The following is a 26,327-nucleotide window of genomic DNA, read 5'->3' as shown; positions in this document are numbered from 1 at the left end:
TTCAGTATCTATCACACATGCTCGTATCTTAGAAACATTCTAGCAGTACGTTCATATATCTAAATAAAATAATCTTTTAGTAAACTAATAGGTAATGATAGTAAAAGCAGCATCTGGAATAATACAATATCCCAATATCCATAATACACAGGTGCCTCAACAATCCTTTTCATTGTTAATTAAGGTACCTTGCCTTAGTAATTAAGAAATCAAACAAAAACAAAAAAATAACATACAAAGCAACAATAATACGATCAACATTGAACAACTTTACTGTTCACTGAAGTCTTGATAATAAGGAAACACTACGACGGAGCTCAGGTTAGTGGGTTAATAGGATAGAGCTGCAGAGTACTCATTAATTATCATTAGAGCTTACTGAGTTTTCAAGATCAACGTTTTAGAATCTGTCAAACAAAACATAAAAACAAAGTGACTTGTGACCACTGCATTTGGCATACAGAATTTTTTATTCACCATAAAAAATAGCTACCATTAGGATGGATAATACTCCTAAAAGGACTAGAAGAAGTTCATTTTCCGATGGTGATGCTGATAAGAGAGATCACGGACTGCGGTCTCCGCAGACACCCTCACCGCCAGGTTCTAGTGCTAAGCATGGTAAATCGAATTCTAATATCAGTTTTAAGACATCCCCCCTCCAGAACACTAAAGGTGGTGGTGTAGTGCGAAATGGGAGTAAGACGGGAGGGACTGGGCCGCCGCAGTCGCCAAGTTCGAGAGTAAGGCTGCTGCCACCTACGACACCAAAATCAAGGATATCGGAGGCGTTTCTGTCGCCTTCTCCTGCATTGCAGTCGCCTGCGAGTCAGCCGATACCCAAAGATAATGACAAGCCCATTAGAGCTATATCGAATAACTTAAAAACGAGACTTAACTACGCATTTGTAAAACTACAAAACGGCTGGCAAAACAAGACTTTACCGGAGTTGGAGACGGAGTTGGAGGGGACAGGGTCGCCACGTAAACGGCATGGGCGATCACCCTCATCTACTTCTCAACCGTTGTATCAGTACAGTAACAAGTATGCGACCTCGGACGGTGAAGAGGCATGTGAGTTAGATGACTCAATGGAAAGCAGCGCTCAATCAGCATTTTTAAAAGCTCTTTCCAGTCCAGCGAAAAAGCCACGATCTGTGTCAAGAAGCGGCATTACGCCGCCATTTCCCAACATACCATCATCTACTTCATCTAGAAACCAGCCTTCGGAAGTCGAGGCCATTGAGACGCTCATGTCCCTTTCTACATCACAAAAGCGGCAGTCGCACGGAGTTCGCGATGTCAAGCACACTACAGGCGAGCAGACCTCATTCACGTCGTCTGGATCACTATCAAGTAATGCAAACTTCCCCGGTCCAGCCAAGTATATTTTTCCACCCGCGCAGCCAGCTGCCTCTGTGTCCGGTACATTATCCTCGCCGCAATCTGATCCGGCAGGCGGCTCGCCAAAAAAAGAGCTGGTGAAACCCCTTTTCCTGAACACAATAGACAATACGCAGCAGACGCAGCAGACGCAGCATCATGACCCTCACCAACCTCTTCATCACCCTGAAAATCAAACAGATGTCGAAACGGATATTGAAGATCCACGGTCAAGTGACACTAATGATGAATTTGAAGATAATGACAAATAATTACAACATGGGCGCATTGAATTAGAAATTCTCAACAGCATTTTAAAACTGCTGCCAAACAGGGTAAAAGCACTCTAGTATGGTTCAAGTTTATTACTCTTTTCTTAAATTTTTTTGTCCTGTTTGATCCTGAAACAAGCATATATAAAATAGCTTAAGAAAAAATGTCTATAATAATTTAATGCTAGTTTGTGAAATAATTTTATACTATGGTTAAAGCAGCAGTTTTACTAATCACGTCGTATTACTAAAATCTAGTCCTCCTTGAGCCCGTACATATCTAAATCCCGAATTGTTGGATTTTCAGTCTTAGAGCTTTAGACTTCGTGGGGTTCATAGTCTTATGATGACCTTTTCGGAGTTAATAAGTATTATCTCCAGAGCACATTTAAGGCAGAATAACCGATATGTTGAACCACTTTGTACAGTTTACGTTGTTAACATCGCAATTATATATAATGGTGATACTTAGACAAAGATAATCCGTCCGCCTACAATTGAAATCTCACCAGGGTAAATTGCATGCACATGATGACAGGAACTAATTCGAACATCGAAGACATAGAGAAGTATTTCCACAGTGAAGTATGTTATACGCCAGCCAAAGCGCCCAGGTCCTATCCAGAGGCTGTGGTTGACAATTCTAAGGACACTCTGGAGGTTTGCTATTTTAAGCACGTTCCGAAAGTTTCATTCCCCGCAGGAGGAACGGTGGTGAATCTAGTTTTCGCACATGGAACAGGCCTGAACTCTGGTGTTTGGGACTACTATCTTGTGCCATTGCTGAAGGCTGCGCAGCAGAGCAATGGAGTGTGGAGTCTTGGTACTGTACTATTCGTTGACCAGGTTAATCACGGAGATAGTGCCGTAAGGAATGCTGGTAAGCTGGGTATGAATTGTGACTGGGGAGATGGATCGCATGATATTTGCTTGGTTGCGCTGAAGGAACTGCCCCTTCCAGGCAAGGATATTATTAATATTGCTGTGGGGCACTCGATGGGCGGATGCCAGGTGATGTACACTACTATTATATATCCGGGACTTTTTAGCATGATCATTGGCCTTGAACCTGTTGTGTGGACACACACAGAGGATCACACTAACTACTTGACAGCAATCCCACACCGTGTCTATGACTCTGTTTTGGCCAAGAACAAGGACTACTTTGCCAATGAGGAGGATTTCATGAAATTCAGGTCTACGTCACTGTATGTGAAGTCTCACCCTGACATTGAGAAGCGCTTTTGGGATTATGAACGCATCTCAAACCCTGATGGCTCGATCTCTATGAAGTGCTCGGTCCCGCAGCTATTAGCAAGTTACGTGGGCAACAGACCTGCCGCAGACATGTTGATGAAGTGTCTACGCTTTGTGCGTACACCAATGGTTAGTATCTTTGGAGGTGCTTCGCATTGGTGTCATCAAGAAAGTAAGGACTTCCTAAGAGATAACGTGCCTAACTATATTGTGGACTCCGTCCCAGGTGGGACTCATTTGTTTTGTATGGAAATTCCTGACGCCGTAAATGAGTTCCTGGTGAAATACATAGTTAAGGCTGCACAAGAACCAAGGGATAACCTAGCACCAGTTTCTGATCGTGATGCTAAATTCCAAGAATTGTATCGCGATCTCGCTATTCACCGTATAGGTAACGGCCGCGGTTCACTCTTTAAACTCTAAATCTGGGGTATAATAACAGGGACAAGGCCCGCTGTTAAGGCGCAGAAAATCACATCTCGCAAAGCCCGTATATAGTACTACAGAAAACACAGCTAATATAAAGCATTGCCAATTCTTAGGCTCCCATTGCATGTATATCCATAGTCATAGCTAGGTCCCGTGACATAAATAATATGTCACATCCGTATGAAGTGATTTCATTGTTAGCAGATAATGTGTTACCCGGATTCCTATTTGGGAATGGCTTCGGAGGCTCTTGTTACTGTGATAATAATCGTAGTGTTTATTACAAATGACTTACTCCCATTTCAACAAGAACAAGAAGGGCACTAGAAGCTATTGTGTACCTTTAAGAGGATTTATCTGTGTCGGGAAGGCCAGGAGCGATAATAAGGGTTGCCATATACAGATATTAGCTGTAGGCGAATTGTTTAAGGTGAAATACACGTTTTTTAATTTTTATCGCTTGTTTAGGTTCACCACTCCTTAAATATTACTGATAGATTCGCAAGAATAAAGGAAAGGAAGGTAGTCAGCTGTGGAGTTTTGATTTAGCTGTAAAGAAGTGGAACTCGGACTTTTTTTCGTTAGATCTTTTCCCTGATTGCATTAGCATAATTAAAATGTCGATCTCTGTTAAACTAGTTGCAGCCGAGTCTCTCTATAAGAGGGATGTTTTTAGGTCGCCGGACCCGTTTGCGGTTCTGACTATTGATGGTTCACAGACCAAGTCTACTGTGGCGGCGAAGAAGACTTTAAATCCATATTGGAATGAATCATTTATATTTACTAACGTTACGGAGAATTCGATTTTAACCATTCAGGTGTTTGACCAAAAAAAATTTAAAAAGAAAGACCAAGGATTCTTAGGTGTGATTAATGTTCGAATTGGGGATGTTTTAGGACATTTGGATGAGGATACGGTTGGCTCTCCTGACGGCAGGACTAGAGAGGAGACTATAACAAGGGACTTGAAACGATCCAATGATGGGATGAATGTTAGCGGACGTCTGATTGTTGTGCTATCCAACTACTCTCCAGAATCCGCTTCATCTGCGCAGTCGAATGATCGGGCAGTTCCTTGCGTCATCGTTAATAGCCCAACGGATGGTGGTGATGCGGTGCTTCCGGGTAGGAATAGAAATCCTACTTTGCGGAGAAATCCGTCGCAATCTTCAGCAGGCAATGTGCCTAACAATACAGGCCATCAAGCTTCATCTATGCAACCGAATGTTTATATGCCAGCTGCTCAAAGCGGTCAGCCAGTCACTCCTACTAACAATATTCCAGTAAATGCTGGAAGCAGCAGAAACCCTAATAATCAAACAAGACAGTATTCTTCTTTTGAAGACCAGTATGGTCGCTTACCGCCTGGTTGGGAAAGGAGAACGGATAACTTCGGTCGTACATATTACGTCGATCACAATACTAGAACTACAACATGGAAGAGGCCAACTTTGGACCAAACTGAATCAGAGAGAGGTGATCAATTAATTGCGAACACTGAGTTAGAAAGAAGGCAGCATAGGGGCAGAACTCTTCCTGGAGGACCCAGCTCTGATGCTGGTGCTGTTACTATTCAGCCTGCAGGCGCAGGCTCGGTAACCCCTGCTGTGAATGGATCTGCGGCTGCAGCTTTTGCCTCTACAGGTGCAACTACATCCGGTTTGGGAGAATTACCACCCGGGTGGGAGCAGAGGTTTACTCCCGAGGGTAGAGCTTACTTTGTTGACCACAATACAAGAACCACTACTTGGGTTGATCCAAGAAGACAGCAGTATATTAGGACGTATGGGCCTGTCAACAATACAATCCAGCAGCAGCCAGTATCCCAGCTGGGTCCATTGCCTTCTGGTTGGGAAATGCGGTTAACCAACACTGCAAGGGTTTATTTCGTGGATCACAATACAAAAACTACAACTTGGGATGACCCAAGACTCCCATCCTCACTTGACCAAAATGTTCCTCAATATAAACGTGACTTCAGACGTAAGGTTATTTACTTCAGGTCACAGCCTTCGTTGCGTATATTACCAGGTCAGTGTCACATTAGGGTGCGTAGGAAACACATATTTGAAGATGCTTACCAAGAAATTATGAGGCAAACTCCTGAAGACTTGAAGAAAAGATTAATGATTAAGTTTGATTCCGAGGAAGGTTTGGATTATGGTGGTGTCAGCAGAGAATTCTTTTTCCTACTATCTCACGAAATGTTCAATCCATTCTACTGTTTGTTCGAGTACTCTTCGCATGATAATTACACAATTCAAATAAACCCTAATAGTGGAATCAATCCTGAGCATCTAAATTACTTCAAGTTCATTGGAAGAGTTGTTGGATTGGGTATATTCCATAGGCGGTTCTTGGATGCCTTCTTTGTTGGTGCTTTATACAAGATGATGCTGAGAAAGAAGGTTGTGCTTCAAGATATGGAGGGCGTTGACGCTGAAGTCTACAATTCTTTGAAATGGATACTTGAGAATAGTATAGATGGCATTTTAGACCTAACATTTAGTGCAGATGATGAAAGATTTGGGGAAGTGGTTACGGTTGATTTGAAACCAGGCGGAAGAAGTATTGAAGTTACGGATGAAAACAAAAAGGAATATGTAGAATTGTTTACTCAGTGGAAAATCTGTACAAGAGTTGAAGCGCAATTAAAGGCATTTATGGATGGTTTTAATGAATTAATTCCCGAGGATTTAGTGAATGTCTTCGATGGACGCGAGTTAGAATTATTAATCGGTGGTATTGCTGAAATTGATGTCGAGGACTGGAAGAAACATACTGACTATCGTGGTTACCAGGAGTCAGATGAGGTTATCCGCTGGTTCTGGAGATGCATCTCGGAATGGGATAATGAGCAGAAGGCCCGTCTGTTACAGTTTACAACTGGTACTTCGCGTATTCCTGTTAATGGTTTTAAGGATCTACAGGGATCGGATGGACCAAGAAGGTTCACAATTGAAAAGGCAGGTGAGGTGCAACAGTTACCAAAATCACATACTTGTTTCAATAGGGTAGATTTACCTGCTTACCCAGACTATGAAACCTTGAAGCAAAAATTAACATTAGCTGTCGAGGAAACTATTGGCTTTGGTCAAGAGTGACCAGTATGGCAATTATAAGGGAGTTAATTTGCTCCCATTTTTCCCTCCTTATATCTGTTTTTATAACTCATTTTTAATGTCATTTGTCATCATACCTTCCACTAGTATTGACACTACTGATAGTCGTATAAGTTTTCTCTGGAGAGGAAGATTGGCGAAGCAAGTTTAATACTTCGAATCTTAAAAGACATTTATAGCAAAGCTGGCTTATACAAAAAGATTAGGAAGGGCTGATAGAAAGAGGCATATAGTAATCTCATATTCATGCAAATTTTCCTATATAAAATACTGTAGTTAACCGCGATGATAGGTTAGAACAATGGCACGAACTTGTATCGCATCAGAAGCAAAAGGCATAATAGTTTAAGTTGATTGGATACACTAATATTATATTTTTCTGTCCATTAAGGAAACCAGTTACCTCAATGGAGAGAAAAGTAGTTCTATTAGCGAATGATCCCTAAATATTTTTGGATAACTGACCATTGCACAACTTCCTGATATAAGAATCATATAGTGAAAGAGTTGTTCAGCAGTCAGAATCAATTGCGTTCACAGATATGCCCTGGCTGAAAATGAATCATTTTTATAACTGGTGTTCGATACATTAAACCCTTATTCGATATTTATTCTGAACGTATGCACTCCGCTATGTGGCCGCTCGAAGAGCTATTAAATGACAACAATCCTAAAAGCTTCTACAGCGAATTTCAGGCGTTAAGCAAAATAAGGATAAAGGTCATAATAACTGCTCCTTTAAAAACATAAAACAGGCTTGAAAATACAATTTGGTAACGAGTAAACCTCTAATAAGGAACATTTTTTTCGAAATGGAAAAAAGATAACAATCTCGGGGAAATATCGATCGATAGTAACGATGGAACATATAGTAACAAACTTGAGGCGGACGGCTATTCCGTTACTTTCAACATGGTGCTTAATCGGAATGGATGGGAATCTAACAATTTTTTTTAAACGATTTTAATGAATTTTTTTAACGGTTTTGGAATTTAAAATGCTCATAAATGTGTTACAAATAGTTGGCTTCAGGTATTAATTAATACTGGTATCTTTATTAGTGTATGTCTCTCAGGGTTTTCGGTAAATGAGCCTTTCCCGGAAATCGATAATTTAATGATAATATAATAATAATAATAATAATAATAATAATAATAATAATAACAACGTCATAGGTCTTGACAAAAATGCACATATTAAGTGATGAATGGTCGAACAAAAAAATAAAATAAAAATCACATAAGAAGAATGAGCAAGGATATTCATTAGGAAGCTTCAACGGTGGAATCCCATCCCTAATTTCAAATGGTATTCTCGCGCCGTGGAATCTGTCATGGATACCAATTGTTGCTGGGGAACAGATGTATCGCCAATAGTAGTTAACAAACTTCCAGAACCTGGAACAGATGAGTGGCGCATATACATGCCAGTTTCATGAGTGGTATGAGAAAAATGTGGAATGTGGGACGAAGACTGCTGATGTTGAAACCAATGGTTTTCCTGTTCATTGCATGAGAACTGGTCAACAGCGGCAGTATTTAAACTATTGGAATATGCTGAAGTAGCGTTCGTAAAATGGTTTAGAAGATATTCTTGATGAACCTGCTGTTGTTGTTGTTGTTGTTGTTGTTGTTGATGTTGTTGTTGTTGTTGATGTTGATGTTGATAATGCAATTGGTGGTTGAGAGATTTATGTGCTGGAACAAAACGCATATTTTGTGATTTACTAAATGCTGTATGTTGAGACACATAGTGCGAATTTTGCTGTTGCTGCTGTTGACGAAGTTGAGGTAATGGAGACATTATGTTCCCGTTTTGAGAAAAGTTATTAGTGGTTGCATGGTGGCCCTGATTTTGTGCATGTGAAGCATGAGAGTAAAGATTTGAAACAGAACCATTGCTCCCAGCTCTTTGATGGCGAAATGAATTGGCTGGTAAGGAGAAACGCCGTGCATGTTGTTTCCGGTGGTTATGAGAATCATTGCTAGAACCATTAGAAGCATTCCCGTTATAAGAAAGATTTGGTTGCCCTTTCTTTGGAGAAAGATCACTAAATGCAACACCTGTCAACTCCGCATAAGCCTTAACCTTCAATTTGATCTTTTTAGCATATGAAGTGGTTTTAATGCTGGGTAACAACTCTTTAGTCAACACAATCAAATTCCCCACCTTAAGAGTAAATTCATGACTGAACTTGGTCAATTTTGGAGAGGAATGAATATAATTATTGCCCGCAATTTCTAACAACTGTGAGTAATTTTTGATATCAAGTAATGTTTGTAAAACATAATTTCCAAAGTTATCTCTTATCAACACATTCAAATTTGCAGTAAAAATATCTGTAATTGTAAGCAGAATCCCCATTGCAATATTTTCAACGTCATCAGTCTGATGAGAATATATCATGGGACTAGTACCAGTCAATTCCTTTAAGGATGAAGAGGAAGGTGCAGATGTCGAAGAAGAGGAAGAATTGATCGAATCGGTAATAATCAAGAAGAGCTTCTTGATAAATTTCTCAACAACATTTGACGAGAACTTCAGACATGAGAGTTGACACAATTCATGTGATAGCTTACCAAAGATTTCACCCAGCAAGTAAAAATCAAGCTCCTTTATATCAAAGAGGAACTGGATAATATAGTTTCCGAATTGATCATTTATCAATCCTGGTAAGTATTGAATAATTTTAACAGAGATCTTGAAAATTTGATGTAATGTACAGACGCTTAACAATTTTTGTAACACGCAACAGCCATGTTTATGAGTAGATATTTTGATAATCTTGTCCTTTTCGATAATGGCGTCAATTATAAAGTCAAATTTTGTTGGTTGGAACTTGAAGATACATTTTTGAATGACGTGATTTCCATTTAAATCATTTATCAAAGTGACGACTTGACTTACAGATGTATATTCTTGGGAAAACCCTCTGACAATCATATTCACGTGTTGCTCCGTTTCAACAGTGTCAATAATCTTCTGCAATGACCTTGTACCATATTGATTAATGGATATTTGGAAAACATGAGAATATATATCTTGGATCATAGAAGTTTTTTGGTCAGTAGTGAGGTATTCACAAAGCTTCTGGATCAAGTAATTACCAAAGGGATCTAAAATCAGGTTTAACAAATAAGGTTTAATTTTTTGATACATTAGATCTCTCACTTGAGCAGACTCTGCTGGGTTCTCTAATTTTCGCTGCAAAAAACGACAACCGTACTGATCAGTAGCAAGTTGCAAATATTCCAATTCCTCAAGTGGTACAGAACTTAAATCAGTGTTACTGCTACCGGCTCCATTACTTAAACCCGCATCAGCACCAGCCGATGCTGGTGAAGACACTACCGAAGATGATGAACGCCCTGCTACGGCTGAGGAACAAGCACTTGCTCCCTGATTAGGCGTCGATCCAATGGTAGAACCACTCACTGTACGCATGGAAGCTAAAGCAGATGATGATCTGATAGAACCTTGATCATTGGCTGGTATAGCGGTCGTAGCGGAAGCAATTGAGGATGTATCAAACTCACTAATCAATGGCATAGATATAATTCGCTGCTTGGAATTGACACCATTGGCAGCTATACCTGAGATACATCCACTCATTGGAGACAATGCACCTACGTTCATGGGCGAATTGCTCGCCATAAACTGGTTAAACCCTGACAGATCCAGAGAAGTCGTTCTTTGGTGGTTGTTCTTGTTATTCATTTGTCCCAAGGGGGGAGTTATCGGCTCTACTAGGGATTGAATCGAATTCATTGACAACTGTGGCTGGTGGTTATATGGCATGCTAGCAGTATACTGGTTATCCAACGGTGTAGCTGTAGTTGACGTAGCAATGTAGTATGGGTGGTTTTGCTGTTTAAGGTAACGTGTTAGTACTTATGTGTAATTTTTTAACAATATACAGGTGATCGATCGGCTTTGGGATATTACTACAACTATTGTTAGTCCACCCAACAGAACGTTAGTTACTACAAGCAAGCTAATCGTAGGCTCACTTTTATGTGCGGTACCACTTTGACAATCTTATGCAAAAAAATTCTAGTCTTTATTAGCCACTTAACTCGTAACTCGATCTGTGCCAGCTCATCAAAGTTCTCTGGTGAAAAGAAATCTCATACGGCTCAAGGCCCCTACTTCTATTCTTACTCGGCAGGCGCGAACGTTAATGCCACTCCGATTAGTTCAGCGCTCACCCAGTTCCTACCGTTCAGGGCTTCTATAGTCACGTGACCAACTTCTCCTGCGAGCGGGGTCCGTACTCTACTAACAGGCCTGCCGTCTCCGATACACCTAACTTAGTTCTGTATACATACCATTACACCAGTTCGTTTTCAAACGTAAGCTGTTCGCTGCGAAGTGAGAGAGAGAGTATTGTCTTTGCGTGCGTCCTCCGGGCTGTGCAAGGGATAAGTAGCGGTGGTGTTGTTTTTAACATGGGTAGTAGACGGGAAAATGGGATTCGATAACGATAAAACCTTAAAAAGGAGGCACTTTGGGAGGCGAAAAGATCCACCCATATGGGCGGGTAAGAAGACGCGGTAGAATGCGGGCTGAAACCTACGGCAGAAACAAAAGCCGAATCGTTTCACGCTGAAACCACCTGAGATTGGATCTGCATCAATAAAAATGGGGCGCAACCCACTCGCGTCATTTACACGTAAGGGTCCCTATCGCCTATTTCTATCCGGATTTCCGGACATAATACGGAAAACTGTTGATTTGCTGACTACATTTATTATATGCTAGGGATATATAGGAAGTTTATAAGGTGGGCGGCTAGAAGCACAGACATTGTTATATAGAGGTGAGAGGGGGGGATTTTTTATGTGGTGCAATACTGCAATCAGGGTTACTACTAAGTGTGATTACGAGAATAATAAAGCGGTCAAGATAGTCTCAATGCCATTAAAAATGTAAACAATTAGAACCTTTGACGTGATACATATACACGTATATATAGCCTCTTCATACCCCAACAGTACTTCATGCTAGTAGTCATGATTATACCAGTAGCACTGCGTTTACGCAACCATCTCTATCAGGTTCGTTGGTAATCTGGGCGTACTTACCCCAAACGACCTTACCTCCTGCCGTAACCATTCCTAACTCTGAAACATTGACTTCTATGATAGTACCCTTAGTTAGCACACCTAATTGTGTATACATAGGAGATTGTGGATTTTTTTTCACGGCTAGAATTGGTAAAAATACCGTAACTCCAAGTTCCGGGTGAGTAACATTGGCTTTCTTTTGCCTTAATGCAGATGGCCTAATAATACGCTCCATTTTGACAGGTCTACGAGTAAACCCTTCACCGACGAAAGTATGTTTTGTTATCATTCTCTTCCAGCTCTTCGATTTTGATTTTCCGGTTTTCACCACCTTGAACATCTCTTCTTCACTAATACCGCGTACCTTCGGTAATGGCACAGAATACTTATCTGCCTTCTCCAGTCTCTTCTGCTTGATACTGGAGGAGATCGCCTTGGCTGTGTTCGTTTGTTCTCTGTCCAATAGATAAGCAGGCAAAGCTTCACCGGAGTCATCCATTGGCTTTGAGGATCCCTTGATCTTTGATTGCTCGTGGGCTTTAATCTTCTTGCGCATCGAGACCTTTTCAGCATAACGCTTCTTTGCAAACTGCTTACCTTTCCATCCGGTAAGCTTCTGGGCCTTTTCGGAGATCTTGTGGGCTTCTCTGGCCTCTCTCTTACGCTTACGCTCGTCGTGATCCAGTCTACGACCATGTTTTTTGATATGCTGTTCAATATATTCGTTTTGGGGCATTTTTTGGTACTTTAGAGGCTTCGATGAGTGTTTAAGCCCGTTAGCCTTTATGGTGCGATGACTTTTGAACATCATCTCTTTTTAAAGCTTTGCAAATTTTTCCATTAGGGTATCGTTTCTTTTTTTGCAAAGCGGAATACTAAAATTTTCAAGCACGCGATGAGGTTGTAAAAGAATACATTGCAAGCGAAAGACTGTTTCGGAGAGGGTATATTACACATGGCCGAACTACGCCAGCTGCTAACGCAGATTAATGATTCGCTTGGGAGCACCAGCAGTGCTCTTACGAAGCTTAGTGATCTTAATACAGCAGAAGAACCGGACGGGCCAATCCATGAGCTGAAATCAAGATTAGGTGCTGAATCGACTGTGGATAAGATTTCATTGCTATCATTAAAGAACGCAAGCATGCTTGCTTATGTTGACAGCTTGTTGTCGATAGTGGGCGAGAAGTTGGTATCATTTGACAATGCCACCTGTGAGAAGGGACGAGCTAGGTCTGTTGAGCACAGAGTGTGCTTAGAACGTGGTGTTAGACCACTGGAAAAGAAGTTAAGCTACCAGATAGATAAGCTAACGAGGGCTTACAACAAGTTCGATAAGGAATATAAGGATGCACAGGTGCGCGCCAATGAAGCAAGCGAGACAGCAACTGGGTCCGAGGGTGATGAAGCCGACTCGGAGGAAGAAGATGAGCTGATGTTCAGACCTAATGTTGCCGGTATGGTCACCGGAAACACAGCTGCTGGAAACCGCAGCAAGGGGTCCGCCCCTGCAGCAGATACTGCAGCAGAAGGCGCAGATAATAACGGCATCTACAAACCTCCAAAGATTAGTGCCATGCGTCCTCCACAGCATAGCCACCACTTTGAGGATAAATTTAACGCACATGAGCATAAAGATAAGTCCAGGCGTTCTCGTATGCAGGCAATGGAAGAATATATTAGAGAAAATGCTGACCAGCCCGAGTGGGAGGCATCTATCGGTGCTAATATTGTAGACCACGGGAGATCGGGCGTGAAGTCAATGAGAGACACTGAGCGGGAGCGTGAGATCCAGCAGTTTGAAGAGGATAATTTCACGAGAGTAAATGCTATAGGAAATAAGGCCGAAAAGCGTAAGGCAAAACAGAGAAAGAGAGCTGCCATGGCGAACATGATCAGTGGTGAGGATTTCAGCATTTTCAACTCCAAGCGCCAGCTGGAGGACAGCACAAGTAGGAGGGCAAATAAGAAGCCTCGTAGTACTTGGGATAGAGCCAAGAAAAGGATGTAAATTACTTTTGTATTCTTATTAGCTAGGTCTAAATTGTTTCTAGGTTCCCCTCATATAAAAATCCTCACTCGTCCAGTGCGCTTGTCCGTACTCCCACGAAGCTGCGGAACTAAAAGAACATGGAGAACGTTTATACGCTCCGAAAGGTGGCACAGAAAGACGCGTCCTCATGTTTGATTTGCTATAAATCTACTGTAACTGTCCTGTATAACAAGTCAGGCAAGGATTGGTTCTACTGCTGCAGCCTGCACTTGGAAGACAACACACAATTCGCCCAACCCATATACCCAAAGTCTTACTACGACGCCCTACAAACCGTACAAGCTTTAGATAGTAAGCTCCAGCGACATAAAATCAATCAGTCTGGAAATTGGGATGTCTGGCTAAACAAGCTGCTTAAGCGTAAGCAGGACAGTAAGCCTGGTGATACACAAGAATCCACTGATAAACCTGATAAACCAGATAAACCAGATAAACCAGATAAACCTGTCTCCGAATCTATTGCTGATTTACAGCGACAGCACCTGAATGCCGTAGATGAACTAGCATCCATAAAGAAAGCATCGCGGACGTATTCTTTGAATTCTATAATTTTTGAGAGTAGGGTTGAGAGGTTGAAACAACTCGCTAAAAATATAAAAGAGCAGAAAGAGAAGGAAAAGGCTTACAGCAACACTGATCCTGATGAATTAGTAGCTAATTTTAAGTTCCCAGAAGTGCCAAGGTCAAAATAAAGTATATAAATTCAACTGGGGCTCGTTTGGTTGGATCATCATATGTAACAACAGTAATCACGTTATACGTAAGATTAACTTGTGTTTTCCAAACCATCAACTTCTGTACTTTAAGGTGCTATGTACTTCTGAATAAAGAACAATAGAAATAAGGAACAACCACTGCGTCTAACTGGCTAGTTTATGAAATTTTTCAGTTACTAGGTTTGATATAGTATTGTGAGGTTTTGAACTATTTCTGTGGTCTCTGTTTGATTATCATCACGTATTTTGTTGCCATTGGTTATAGGTACTCGTTACTCACAAATATACCCATTTGAACATATAGTCTGTTGTGTTCCTAGTATTTCAATATCTTCGATGTGTTATTCTACAACAAGCAAAATATGAACAATAATCATCTGGCTACTGACTTTGATATGGTTAATGTACCATTAAATATAAAATCAAAGTTGGGAGTTCAAGGTGACCACTTTGTCGCTGATGAGGTTTATCTACATAATACCTATGAAGAAGAGGATGTTGATGATGATGATGAAGTATCCTCTAGCGACTCGCTCAGTCTACTATTGGAGCGGCAGAGGCAGCGACAATTGAATCACCCGCTGCATCAGAATCATATAAAGGCCCAGTTGCCTACGCCTGGGGCCCGAAAAGTGAAGGAAACTAATAAAATATCTTTAGAATATGACCCAATATCTAAGAGAAAGGTTTTAAATACTTATGAGATTATTAGGGAATTGGGCCACGGTCAGCATGGTAAAGTTAAGTTAGCTCTCGATTTGGTGACTAAACAACAGGTCGCTATCAAGATTGTTGATAGGCATGACAAAAAGAGGAATACTTGGAAGCTTCAGAAGACATCCAACCATGGAGAAAGTGATAAAATAAGAAGAGAAATAGCAATTATGAAGAAGTGTAATCACGAGCACGTAGTGAAGTTGATTGAGGTGCTTGATGATATGAAGTCGCGAAAGATATATTTAGTGTTGGAGTACTGTTCAAAAGGAGAGGTTAAATGGTGTCCGGGTGATAGTTTAGAAACTGCTGCACGTGGCCCACCGCTTCTATCCTTTCAGAGAACTAGAGAGATAATTAGAGGCGTTGTACTTGGTTTAGAATATCTACACTATCAGGGTATTATACATCGGGATATTAAACCAGCAAACCTACTACTTTCTGAGGATGGAATAGTAAAAATTTCGGACTTTGGTGTTTCCCTAGCATCAACAACCCCTTCTACTTCAACCTCCTCATCTTCCTCGTCGTCGTCAGCAGTAAGCAACCTGCGAACAGACGGTCCAGATGAATTGGAATTGGCGAAAACAGCTGGTACGCCCGCCTTTTTTGCACCTGAAATATGCCTAGGAAATGATGCATATGAGAAATTTAACGTTGATAGACAAAAGTTTAATAAAGGATCTTTAATTTCCTACATGATAGATATCTGGGCCCTTGGAGTCACTTTACACTGTTTATTATTTGGAAAGCTTCCATTTATAGCGGAATATGAGATGGAGTTATTTGAAAAAGTTATTAACGATCCGTTAGAATTTCCTTCGTTTGAGCAAATGAACTCTAATGGAGTCTCTAAAATATCTTGCCCTGAAGAATATGAGATGGCAAAAGACTTGCTAAATAAAATTTTGGAAAAGCATCCATTGAAGAGGATTCCAATATCGGATGTGAAAAGACACCCCTTTGTTTGCTGGGATTTTAACCATTTGGAAGATTATGATGAAGTCTATGAATCTCTGAAATTATCTGAAAAACTTAGTTTCTTCAAAAATGATGATGAAGGATACCAGCAAATATCAGTGTCTATTGACGAAGTCGATAATGCAGTTTATGGTATTGGGAAAGGTTTAAGGAAGTCTCAGGTAAACACATTACTTCAGGCCCCAATTGGTAGACATGGTTCGAGATCCAATTGTTCTATCGCTCTAAATCCTGATGATTTTATTTCTCAATCCAGTGATATAGGAGCCAGACCAACCTCGGTAACTCCTAAAAACGCTAGCAGAGAAACTTCTTCGACTGCTAACGCAGATAACGTTAACATTATTTTAAGTGAGGAGCCAAATATAACAAATAGGTGTTCGCCACTTGCCAAAATATCAACGGTGTCATCCTTGAATCAAAGCACAATGCCAGAATTAAGTGCTCGTGAACTTTTTCAGAGGGAACTACAAAAGTTTGACAATGAACGAGATCCAAGTTCAATTGTATCGTTGCCGGTCAACTCTTCATTTGCTTCATTGGACAGCTTATACATTGATAACTTTGCGTTAAAGGATACTAGTATGTACGATTCGGAGCATCTATCGCCGCGGTACCAAGAACAAGGTTTTAATCTCAATTCTCACTCTCCGGGAAATATTTCGATACTTAACAGAGGTTCAAATACTGTTTGCCCATTGGAAAGTGTACCAGAAAATGTTCCTTCTTCTTCCTCTTCTTCTTCTTTATCGATGAACGATAAAAGGTTGCAATCCCCCAACACATTTACTGTGAATAGACTTGCGATGGGATCTATTAGAACTGATCGCATCCCACGAGGGACGGAGCTAGCATCCCCGCAGTCTGGTAGTTCACGGCAACGGTACCCTGTCACTTGTGATCCTTTATCAGGTTCGCGACTTGGAGGGGCTTCAGGTGCAATAACGTCTTGTGGTCCTACTAAGCCTGAACATAAAGAGGTTTCGCCAGAGTTAGGTGTCGAGCGCTCGCCGCCCGCAACCAGTGTTAATACTTTGTTCCATTCATTGTCTCATAATCGCTCACATTCTCAGAACGTTGCAGGTCGTCTCACCCCTTCATCATTATCGAGGTCTGTAGATCGAGGTATTAACAAGAAAGGTATTTTTGATGGTCTACACGGTATTGATGATGAGAAGGATTCGTCGCATGAGGCGTCAGATGCAATTTCAATGGAATCGGGTTGCAACTATACCCGTGAAAGTAGTAGGTCTGATACTGAATCACTCCCATTCGAGTTTGCAGTAGATTCAAATAACGCTTCAGAGCTGTCACTGCGGAGCATTTCTGAATTAGGTCCCGTCGGCTCTTATTACGAACAGGTTATCACACATATGGATGATTCAAAAAGTGACGCAGATGATACAGAGCTAGCATTTAACGCGGGGACGTTTGGACAGATTCGTAGATTTGGATCTGCTGGTGGTAGTCAAGCAAGTCTAGAACCACCAACTTCACATAAAAATTTCAAAGGAGGACGCCTTTCGGGACTACCAGAAAGGCTCAAGCAGTCACTAACTTCTGACAGCATGTCCACATTAACCGCACCATCTACAGCTGGAAAAGCATCCAACAGAGCAAAAGATAACTTTGATTCTATGGCTCATGATACTGGTTTGCTCTTGCTACAGAATGATAACTTTAAGGAAAGCGTAGATGTTCCAGATAATGTCCTTGGAATGATCCCAGAATTACAAAATAGGTCAAGTAATACTGGAACTTCGATACCTCTGGCAAATGGAGCTAGTGGATGGTTACTACCCCACGCACCATCGCCAGCTACCACTCAAGAAACTCATATTGATCAGCTTCTAAGTACTAGTAGTAATGAACTATCCCACTTTTCATCAAGGGAGTTACTACAAAGTGTTTTGAGTTCCAAGAACACATCTAGAAGAGGTTCCGTTCCTGCAGTACATACTATGCAACCCTCTCCTTTGGGGGCATCTCATGATGAGATACAATCTGTTGGTTACGGTAGGACTTCTAAGGCTTATCTATCAAGGGATGAGGTTTTTAACGAGCCTATCACTGGTGATTCTCAAAGTATAGAGACAAGTAGAGATCGATCAAAATCTATTTCTATTGGCCAATTAGAATTGCGTGGTGACAATTAAGTACATAATTTAGATAACTATTACATGAGTGGTTAAAAGGAAAATAAAGACATATCTTTTCATTTAATGGAGGTTGAAGTTGGTTACTGTAATCCAAGCGCTTAAAGTCTTCATGCTGGTAACAATCAATTGGATGTTGTATAAATACAATGCTGTTCCATCTTGATGTTGTATGCGGTAATATTTTATGTAAGTATAACACCATAGTATCTAACCCAAATAGATTACCATGATACAGGCAGGTCTTCGAAAGAAGAATTAATATTTATCAACTCCTTTAGTTAAAACTATTTCTACTGAAGATAACTACCCTACTTTAAATGAACAAAATATACCAAAATCTAAAACAAAAAATTTAAACAATAAACCCAAAATTTAAAAACCATTCCCATATACTAACTACATTATATTTATATCCCTATGTTAAAGCATATTTAATCAAATTCAAGTCGTCTTCGAGGCAGCTAAGGAAGGGCTTTTCATATCATGAGGATTGAACAAAAAACTGGTAACATCTGAAATATAGTAACGGTCTATTGTTACCTTAATTAAGCAATGTTTAGTTAGTTCAACGACTAATCTTCCTTCTTAGCGCTTTTAAACGATTAGCAATGCTATCAATATATATCTTGATCATGTCCTTGTCAGCACTGTCTAAGACGCCCGTATGGCCCAGATTGTCCGCATCATAATTATCTTCTTCGTTAATCACATCTAGTAAGGATTCTAACATCCACAAGGACTTAGAATAAGCCAGTTCACAGTTCTCTAAATTCTCCCCTTGCATTTCCATTTTTGCAGCAAACTTGGAAATATCTAATGCCCTATCATATATCAATTTCTCTACAAATACTGGAGCATGGGGTTCTAAATCAGGTGATGGATATTGTTTCTCAGCATCAAGAGTTAAATGCATAGACTGGATTTTTATCCTTAGATATTGAGCTTTTTCCAAGCATTCATTAAATTTTTCCCTAATCCACTGAACTAATATATTAAGCTTGAAAGAGCAGCTTCTATCTGCAGATTCGTGCCACCATCTCGATGTTAAATGCATAGCGTACGCCAATAGGGATAAAACTTTCATATATAGCACGATTGTTTCTGTGCATAATTCGTTTAATTCTTGTTGTGACTTCTCGTCAACATGCAGTTCATTAGTTGACTCAGTCAATGGTTGGTAATGCTGATCGCTGTTGGAATTTGCAGCGGGAGCATAGTGTTGCCTCTTTTCGGGCGTGGTCTTACCGTCTGTTTCGTCATCTACATTATCAACAGCACTCTCATCATCAATGGACCTCTTTGGAGTCAAATCGTGGCCCGAACCAGATAAGACCTGGGTAACTTCCTGGAATTTAACCTCTGCAAATGAATATATCACATATGCCTTTACGGTCAGATTCTCCACAGCCTTTAAGATGACATCATCGTGTATGATGTCGAAGAGTTTTGAGTTATCCCATTGATGGTCTGCATTTAATACCAATTGCTCTATCATATCCTGAAATACTTGAGGACTAGATAGTGGGGATAGTGCACCTCCTTGAGTAAAAGTTGCAGTTCCAGAATGTTGTTGGTTGTTACCGAATAATCTCAAGGACGCCATACCTAGGGCCTTGGATAATGCATTGGTGGCTCCTAAAGATGAAAGCGATAGTCTGCGATCAACAATAGATGGTCGCCTTGAAGTGGACCCGCCACCAGACGACATGCCACCCGAATTATGACGCAACAAATTTTGTTTCGTATTATTTGCCATTGGACTCGTTGATGTTGACGACTGACGACTACCTGTAACAGTCTGCGATGCACCTCGCACACATTGTTCAGGTGCCCTAATAGCTTGTAGGCCAGAGCCAGCGTGCGCAAACTCATCAGCTAATGCGTTCACTTCCACACTGTTTTTTTCGACAACAACGTATTCCTTTTCGAGAAGCAATGCTGAAAAGCAAGACTTAGAATTATCGTAAGCCCTATAGTTTTTTGAACCAATAGCTGTCGCAGTAGCAAATGCATTTTGATCTCCATGAAGTGGCTTTATGTCCTTGTTAGAGACCTGTTTTATAGTGGGTGGTGTTTGATGTTGTGAGGATTCGACTAAATCCTTAGAAATTGATAGTTGAAGTGAAGATAACTTTCTATTCTTATCCTTTCCATTCAAATACTCAGAAATAAACATGTTACTTTCTACTACATTTCTGGATTTTGTTTCAAGATCAGGTTCCGATTCTTGTTCATAACGTGAAAGGTCTTCGTTCACGAGCTCATTATTAAAAAAATCATTAAAGCCCATCCGCTTTGCGGGTTCAAATGTAAGTAAGCTGCATATCAAATCAACCATTGCTGGTTCTAACTCAACACATTTTGGGAAATTTATAACATTATTAGCTTTTTTTATCTTTTGAAATAGTTCTAAATGATTCGAAGCCTTAAATGGTGGCCTTCCGCAACACATCTCATACAATACAGTGCCAACAGACCATAAATCCGCCTTGGCATTATACCTTTGATAGTTTAGAATCTCTGGAGCCATGTATAGCGGAGAGCCGCATAATGTTTCGGCTAGCGAAGTGTTAGGTAGAAATCTGGCAAAGCCGAAGTCCGCAATCTTCAGAATAGGTAGATTGTAAATTCCAACAAGACCTCTTTCATGGAAACTTTTTGCATTGTCATAATCAAGTAGTGGAGCTGAAAGCAATAAATTCTGTGGTTTAATATCTCGATGTACCAAATTTTTGGAACGAAGGAATTTTAAAGCGGATGATAACTGCTGCAAAAAATTGATGACTAGCACTCGGTTTAACCCATTGTGTTCTTCACTGGTAGGAGGATATTTTTCAAATAGTGTTCGACAAAATGGATGTTTTTCAACAAGATGCTTGCGCTTTTTAATAAAAAAAGTCAAATCGCCTAAAGCGCAATATTCCATTATAAGATAAAAGTCAGATGATATCTTCTCGCATTCCATAAGTCCCACAATGTGTGGATGCTTAATTTTCTTCAAAATAGCAATCTCAATCTCTAAGTTTTCGAGTAATTTCTTATTTTTAAGCTTCGATCTAGATACAGCTTTAATCGCAACACTTTCACTTTTGTTAGAAAGCAAGTGGCCTTTGTAGACAGTGGCAAAAGATCCATTCCCTATTTCTTTTTCAATAACAAATTTATCGGCTATAACAATGGGGTGATTCGAAGGTGTTAACAAACCTCCAGCAATATTGTTACCTTTAGTAGTACTCATAATAAAAATCGAATGACAATAAAAAGCTCAAAAATGTATAATATCTTCGTAAATATATTGATAATGGTTGCTTCCGAAAATTTAATTGGAATCAAATAACAAAAGATGTTTGGTAACGTGTCAGACAATATGCCCAATTAGAAAGTTTCGCAGATAGGTTTAATTAATCTATTAGTTCCCTTAACCAATATCTATAATCAGAATACCCTTCACCTTTTAAATTAAATTTACTTATAACCCTTAATGCGGTGTCAGTAATTATTGTATGACCCTATGTTCTTGATATCCAATCCTCTATATGTGATACACAAATCAAGTTATTCATAAAAAATTAAACAATGCTTGGTGAGATGGTTCAGATGGTAATAGACTATGCTATTCCAGCTTATCAACCCTAACAATTTTGTGCTGGTTGATGTTTTATTTTGGAACTTACGGTGGCGGAGATTATTAATAAGTAACAGTAACGACTATCCCGCTAATGATGACTTGCCCCTTGATGAATCACCTAAAAGTCGTAACATAATACGAGATTTTGTCACGTGTATGTCATGTGACGATTTTATTTAGGTAATCTTTACATAGGATAGTGATAACCGGGAGCTGTATATGCACTTCCTTGAGGGTAATTAGGATCGTGCTGCTGAAACTGCATATTTTGCATTTGCATCTGCATGAGCTGCTGCTGTTGCTGCTGTTCTTGCTGCTGCAGTTGCTGTTGTTGTAGTTGTTGTTGCTGCAGTTGCTGTTGTTGCAGTTGTTGCTGCTGTTGCATTTGAAGATATTGATACTGTTGATTGTCTGGGGTATTGTACAGCGACATTATCGCGTTCTTATCAATCCCACTGGGTTGCTGGAGCACTTGCTGTTGGAGTATTTGCTGTTGTTGCAGGGCTTGCTGCTGTTGAAGGGCTTGCTGCTGTTGAAGGGCTTGTTGTTGTTGGAGGGCTTGCTGCTGTTGGAGGGCTTGCTGCTGTTGCAATTGAAGTGCCATCATGTACTGAGACTGGTCTACGAATACTTGACCGGTAACCGGGTTGACATACTGTTGCACACCGCCATCGTAAACGCTAATGGGTTGCGTTACCTGGGCTGTGATTGGTGCAGCACCAGTGAAACCATCAAAAACAGCAGGGCTAGGTGAAGGTGACTTTTGACGTCTAGATGGTTGAGAAGCTGCAGGGGGAGAGCGGGGACGCTCTTTAGCGTCTTTCTCCAAAATGTCCAAGGCTAAATTGATATCCCCTTTTGCAAGAACAAGCGATTCTACAATTATATCCTTGCCTGTGTAGCCGAGCTCTTGTATTGTCGACATCTCCTTCGAATATCTCGCGTACTCACTATCCGTTATGACTCGACGGGTCAACTTAGGAACACCACCTGAACCAGATGGCCCCGAACTTCCAGCGCTCAAACGATCTTCGGATGGCCTTGTGTATGAACTATTGTTTGAACCATAGCCTGAAGTTTCAGTAGCATAACTTCTTTGAGAAACAGCAGAACTGGGTCTGTATCCATTGTCTCCCATTCTCATTGGAGAATTCCTAAAACTACAATTAACATATTTGTCCCTGATAAACCGCTCTACTTCAGATTTATCCTCATCACCATTAAAAGGGAATCCTTGATTTCTGGGATTCCATACCGTGTGATTGCGCCTGTTACCTCCACTATTGGAAATCTCTTCCAAATCATCTGCAGTCCATCGATCAAGGGTTAAGGACTTAACATACGATTCTGGAGAACCATTCTGCCCTTGTAGAACTTTTCTATGTACTGAGGCACATCTGCCACAAAGGAACACCCCTAAATTAACAGAACACCAAGTAGGATACGTGGATCCACATTCACCACAACGATTAGCATTTTCTACAGAATTTACCAGTGCTTTTAGCTCTCTTTCGACAGTTTTAGAACTTTTGAATCTCATTGTAGTTTAGTGTGAAAACTCTTTGTGTGAAGTCCTCCTTACCGGTGTATTCCTATGCAACTGTAGCTGATATAAATATAGGTCAGCACTTTTTAAGTTGTGGGTTGTCCAAATTCAGGATTCTCTCTATGGGAAAATTTACTATCGCCACTTAGGGGATGGGAAAAATGAAGTCATGTGACATTAATTAATTAATGTAAACATGATATTTATTGAGACATATTAGGTATTAATGAAGCTAGCAAACCATTTTTACATTATTGAACAATTAGGTTCTTATTCCCTTTCTGTGTTGTGTGTTTTTGTTTATTCTTTTGGGACGCTCGAAAAGCTCTCTCAGTATAGTGCTAACAACAAGAGCCTTTATTGTTAAAGTTTACATAACAAGGGCACTCTGTATAGTCATTTTTATGAGCCAAGAACCAGTTCTAATGATTAATAAAGACAGATCTATAATCCATTGTGCTCTTTGTCTGAAGGCTTCGTTTAGCTTCATTACTGTATTTTCGGCGGCTAAAAGCTACTTTAAGGGCATACATATAAAATAAACATGTCTGATTATCTACATGAAAACAAAGCAAACGTAAAAAGTAGGAAACATGGTATGTATATAGTCAATAAAGCACAATAAGAGCAATTTACTGACTAACTTGCTCCTCCCAAACGTGTAGTTGTGACACAGGCTGAGAAAAAAGCACGTATCCTTAGATTCTTTCAGGAAAACCATGATATCTACAGTATGAAGGACCTGGAAAAGATAATTCCAAAGAAATGTGCAGGAGTTTCGTCTATGCTTGTCAAAGATTTAGTCCAGCAACTCATAGACGAACAGGGAATTATATCTGTGGAAAAGTGCGGTAATGTTAATGTCTATTGGTGTTTTAAAAATCAACTAGTTGGAAAGATCCATAAAGAAATGAAAGCCGTAGAAGCAAGCATCGACGATACCAAGGCAAAAATCAAAGCACTCGAGGCCGATTTACATATACAGAACAAGGAAGAGCGCTGTGATCATTTTGATCACCAGCATGTAAGATATAAACGGACGGAACTACTGGCAAAGAACGAAAAACTTCGGAAAGAGTTGGCGGCTATTGTGGGTAACTATAACACTATTGAGCAGACCAAATGGGACCAAACTACGATTGAAGATCGTTTAAAAGGCCTGAAGCAGAAATTGGAACAGCTTGATAAAATTACGGACAACATTGAAGTAAATGTAAGCTTACTGATGCGCAAATATAGTTTGCAGCGAAAGGAAGTGACCACTGCGCTGGAAATACCCCATGATTTCGACGATTTCGACGAGTTTGAATCAATAAGGAAGTTGATATAACGACCCAGTTTTATGCTACCAATTTTGGCTATACCTCTCAATTTCGTATGTGTTTATACTATTGTCCTATAGAATTACATGATTGTTTATGTACATACTAGTGTACTGAGTAAAGGGAGAATGTTCCTTTAAAGTCCATGCGTAATTGATGCAACCAGCAGAAGCTATGATAATGAACGTTAAATAACCGTTCATTAGGCAATGGTTGCGAGAACGCACTAGAAATAACCAGTAATTCTTTTGCCATTTCATTCATGTTCATGTCATTGTAAATATGTCACCTTTCATTCTCTGTATAATACCAAATCTGCTCACAGAGCCCCTGTCCTATAACCACGACTATCACATACTATTAGGGTGAGTTTTGATATGCTGATTGAGATTGTCGCTCCTGCTAAATTTTTTACCACATATCTTACAGTCATAAGGCTTTTCGCCCATATGTAGAGATCTCACATGTCTTTTGAGATGTTCCTGCCTCTTGAATCTACGATCACAATACTCACAGCCGAAAGGCTTTGTAGCATTGAGCGCAGGAGATGCTTTACGACCGCGTATCTTCGGTATGCTCATTTTTCTCCTTGTTGCGTGTAAGTCGGGTTTAGACACACCTGTTGCAATTGAAACCGTACCTGTGTCCTCTGGCGGCAAAGGCTGCGAGTGTAGCTGAATTAGAAAGTCATTCTGACTTCCACCCAAGCTACTTGTGAGATCATCCGCGTCGTTATCCTTCCCACCAACCATGCGGTCGAAGTCATTTGCAGCCAAAGTATCTCCGTCTAACGTAAATCCCGAATCAAATGTCAATTCCGTAAACAGGTCATTGGGATTGACAGATTCCTTTTCTTCTCCCTGTTCTAGAGGATTCACATGTTGTGGTTTTGCTTGCATAATAGGAACTGTGGGTTTACGAGACCAAAAGAATTTCTTTTTAAATAACTGCTGAGGTTCTTCGCTTACCGAATCCCGATAGCCTGCAGCCGATGGCACAGCTGCAGTGTAGGACTTGCCCGTCGTTCCGAAAATGTTCCATTTTAAGCGCTCCTTCATCTTTCTCCGGTGCTGAATAGGAAACACCTCACCCAATGCAGGGTATTCACTAACATTTGAACTCATCGAGTTTTCTCCGGACAGCGTCATCTCAATGTCGTTGCCGCGGTTGCTGAAAATGGAATTTTTCCTTTCATTGTCACTAGGCGAGTCAAAACGGTAGGACATATTGTACAGATCTTCGTCGTCAGTAGCCATAAGGTCGACATCTGCCCCAAAATCTTCGAATCCTGGCTTTCCACCACAAAACTCATATTCATAATATTTGCTATTTCCACTATCGTAGCCGCTAATAGAAAGTAGCGAAGGTTCCTGGAAGGGGTTTTGCACCTGATTTTGCGGAAGTTTGAGATCCATAAATTCCTTAATCATATCCATGCCTCGAAGATAGTCCATATCTTGAAGTGGGTCAACAAAAGTGCTGGCTGTAGACAACTGTTCCGACCAGCACGTCCCTAGTTGCCCATAACCCGAGGTCGTATTCTTACTTTTAAGGTCACATGACATACTTGATTCCCGGTCTCTTGGAGCGACTTGCAGATTGCAGTTCCCATCTAGGGCAACTGGATTAGCGGTACCCATACTTTCTTGATAGCTTAACATTTTAACAGTTGTTTCATA

The 26,327-nt window shown here is 40.4% G+C and overlaps 12 protein-coding genes across 12 annotated transcripts; 7 read left to right on the top strand and 5 right to left on the bottom strand.

Annotated features, from left to right (window-relative positions):
* Positions 1-500: 500 nt before the first annotated feature.
* Positions 501-1,655, top strand: WHI5 (transcriptional repressor WHI5; the record flags this gene model as incomplete). The annotated part of the gene is made up of 1 exon (XM_018132683.1): positions 501-1,655. The coding sequence occupies one exon, from the start codon at positions 501-503 to the stop codon at positions 1,653-1,655; it is 1,155 nt and encodes a 384-aa protein (XP_017988036.1).
* A 522-nt stretch (positions 1,656-2,177) lies between these two features.
* On the top strand, positions 2,178-3,335 carry LPX1 (triglyceride lipase; the record flags this gene model as incomplete). Its single annotated transcript, XM_018132684.1, has 1 exon — positions 2,178-3,335. The coding sequence occupies one exon, from the start codon at positions 2,178-2,180 to the stop codon at positions 3,333-3,335; it is 1,158 nt and encodes a 385-aa protein (XP_017988035.1).
* A 623-nt stretch (positions 3,336-3,958) lies between these two features.
* RSP5 (NEDD4 family E3 ubiquitin-protein ligase) lies at positions 3,959-6,445 on the top strand (the record flags this gene model as incomplete). The annotated part of the gene is made up of 1 exon (XM_018132685.1): positions 3,959-6,445. The coding sequence occupies one exon, from the start codon at positions 3,959-3,961 to the stop codon at positions 6,443-6,445; it is 2,487 nt and encodes an 828-aa protein (XP_017988034.1).
* Positions 6,446-7,738: 1,293 nt separating this feature from the next.
* Positions 7,739-10,794, bottom strand: MPT5 (Mpt5p; the record flags this gene model as incomplete). Its single annotated transcript, XM_018132686.1, has 2 exons — positions 7,739-10,330; positions 10,792-10,794. 2 exons carry the CDS (start codon positions 10,792-10,794, stop codon positions 7,739-7,741), a joined length of 2,595 nt encoding a protein of 864 aa, XP_017988033.1.
* A 685-nt stretch (positions 10,795-11,479) lies between these two features.
* On the bottom strand, positions 11,480-12,265 carry NSA2 (rRNA-processing protein NSA2; the record flags this gene model as incomplete). Its single annotated transcript, XM_018132687.1, has 1 exon — positions 11,480-12,265. One exon carries the CDS (start codon positions 12,263-12,265, stop codon positions 11,480-11,482), a length of 786 nt encoding a protein of 261 aa, XP_017988032.1.
* Positions 12,266-12,484: 219 nt separating this feature from the next.
* LCP5 (small subunit rRNA maturation protein LCP5) lies at positions 12,485-13,540 on the top strand (the record flags this gene model as incomplete). Its single annotated transcript, XM_018132688.1, has 1 exon — positions 12,485-13,540. One exon carries the CDS (start codon positions 12,485-12,487, stop codon positions 13,538-13,540), a length of 1,056 nt encoding a protein of 351 aa, XP_017988031.1.
* A 119-nt stretch (positions 13,541-13,659) lies between these two features.
* On the top strand, positions 13,660-14,274 carry VFA1 (Vfa1p; the record flags this gene model as incomplete). The annotated part of the gene is made up of 1 exon (XM_018132689.1): positions 13,660-14,274. The coding sequence occupies one exon, from the start codon at positions 13,660-13,662 to the stop codon at positions 14,272-14,274; it is 615 nt and encodes a 204-aa protein (XP_017988030.1).
* Positions 14,275-14,660: 386 nt separating this feature from the next.
* AW171_hschr52966 (serine/threonine-protein kinase) lies at positions 14,661-18,149 on the top strand (the record flags this gene model as incomplete). Its single annotated transcript, XM_018132690.1, has 1 exon — positions 14,661-18,149. One exon carries the CDS (start codon positions 14,661-14,663, stop codon positions 18,147-18,149), a length of 3,489 nt encoding a protein of 1,162 aa, XP_017988029.1.
* Positions 18,150-18,717: 568 nt separating this feature from the next.
* On the bottom strand, positions 18,718-21,390 carry ATG1 (serine/threonine protein kinase ATG1; the record flags this gene model as incomplete). The annotated part of the gene is made up of 1 exon (XM_018132691.1): positions 18,718-21,390. The coding sequence occupies one exon, from the start codon at positions 21,388-21,390 to the stop codon at positions 18,718-18,720; it is 2,673 nt and encodes an 890-aa protein (XP_017988028.1).
* A 577-nt stretch (positions 21,391-21,967) lies between these two features.
* On the bottom strand, positions 21,968-23,320 carry GTS1 (Gts1p; the record flags this gene model as incomplete). Its single annotated transcript, XM_018132692.1, has 1 exon — positions 21,968-23,320. One exon carries the CDS (start codon positions 23,318-23,320, stop codon positions 21,968-21,970), a length of 1,353 nt encoding a protein of 450 aa, XP_017988027.1.
* A 550-nt stretch (positions 23,321-23,870) lies between these two features.
* MND1 (Mnd1p) lies at positions 23,871-24,656 on the top strand (the record flags this gene model as incomplete). Its single annotated transcript, XM_018132693.1, has 2 exons — positions 23,871-23,922; positions 23,992-24,656. 2 exons carry the CDS (start codon positions 23,871-23,873, stop codon positions 24,654-24,656), a joined length of 717 nt encoding a protein of 238 aa, XP_017988026.1.
* Positions 24,657-24,998: 342 nt separating this feature from the next.
* On the bottom strand, positions 24,999-26,309 carry COM2 (Com2p; the record flags this gene model as incomplete). Its single annotated transcript, XM_018132694.1, has 1 exon — positions 24,999-26,309. One exon carries the CDS (start codon positions 26,307-26,309, stop codon positions 24,999-25,001), a length of 1,311 nt encoding a protein of 436 aa, XP_017988025.1.
* Between the last annotated feature and the right edge of the window lie 18 nt (positions 26,310-26,327).

This window comes from Eremothecium sinecaudum, chromosome V, assembly GCF_001548555.1.
Source record: "Eremothecium sinecaudum strain ATCC 58844 chromosome V, complete sequence".
Classification (NCBI taxonomy): Eukaryota; Fungi; Ascomycota; class Saccharomycetes; order Saccharomycetales; family Saccharomycetaceae; genus Eremothecium; species Eremothecium sinecaudum.
Note: the sequence above shows the minus strand (reverse complement) of the source record. Positions and strands in the feature narration are given on the sequence as shown.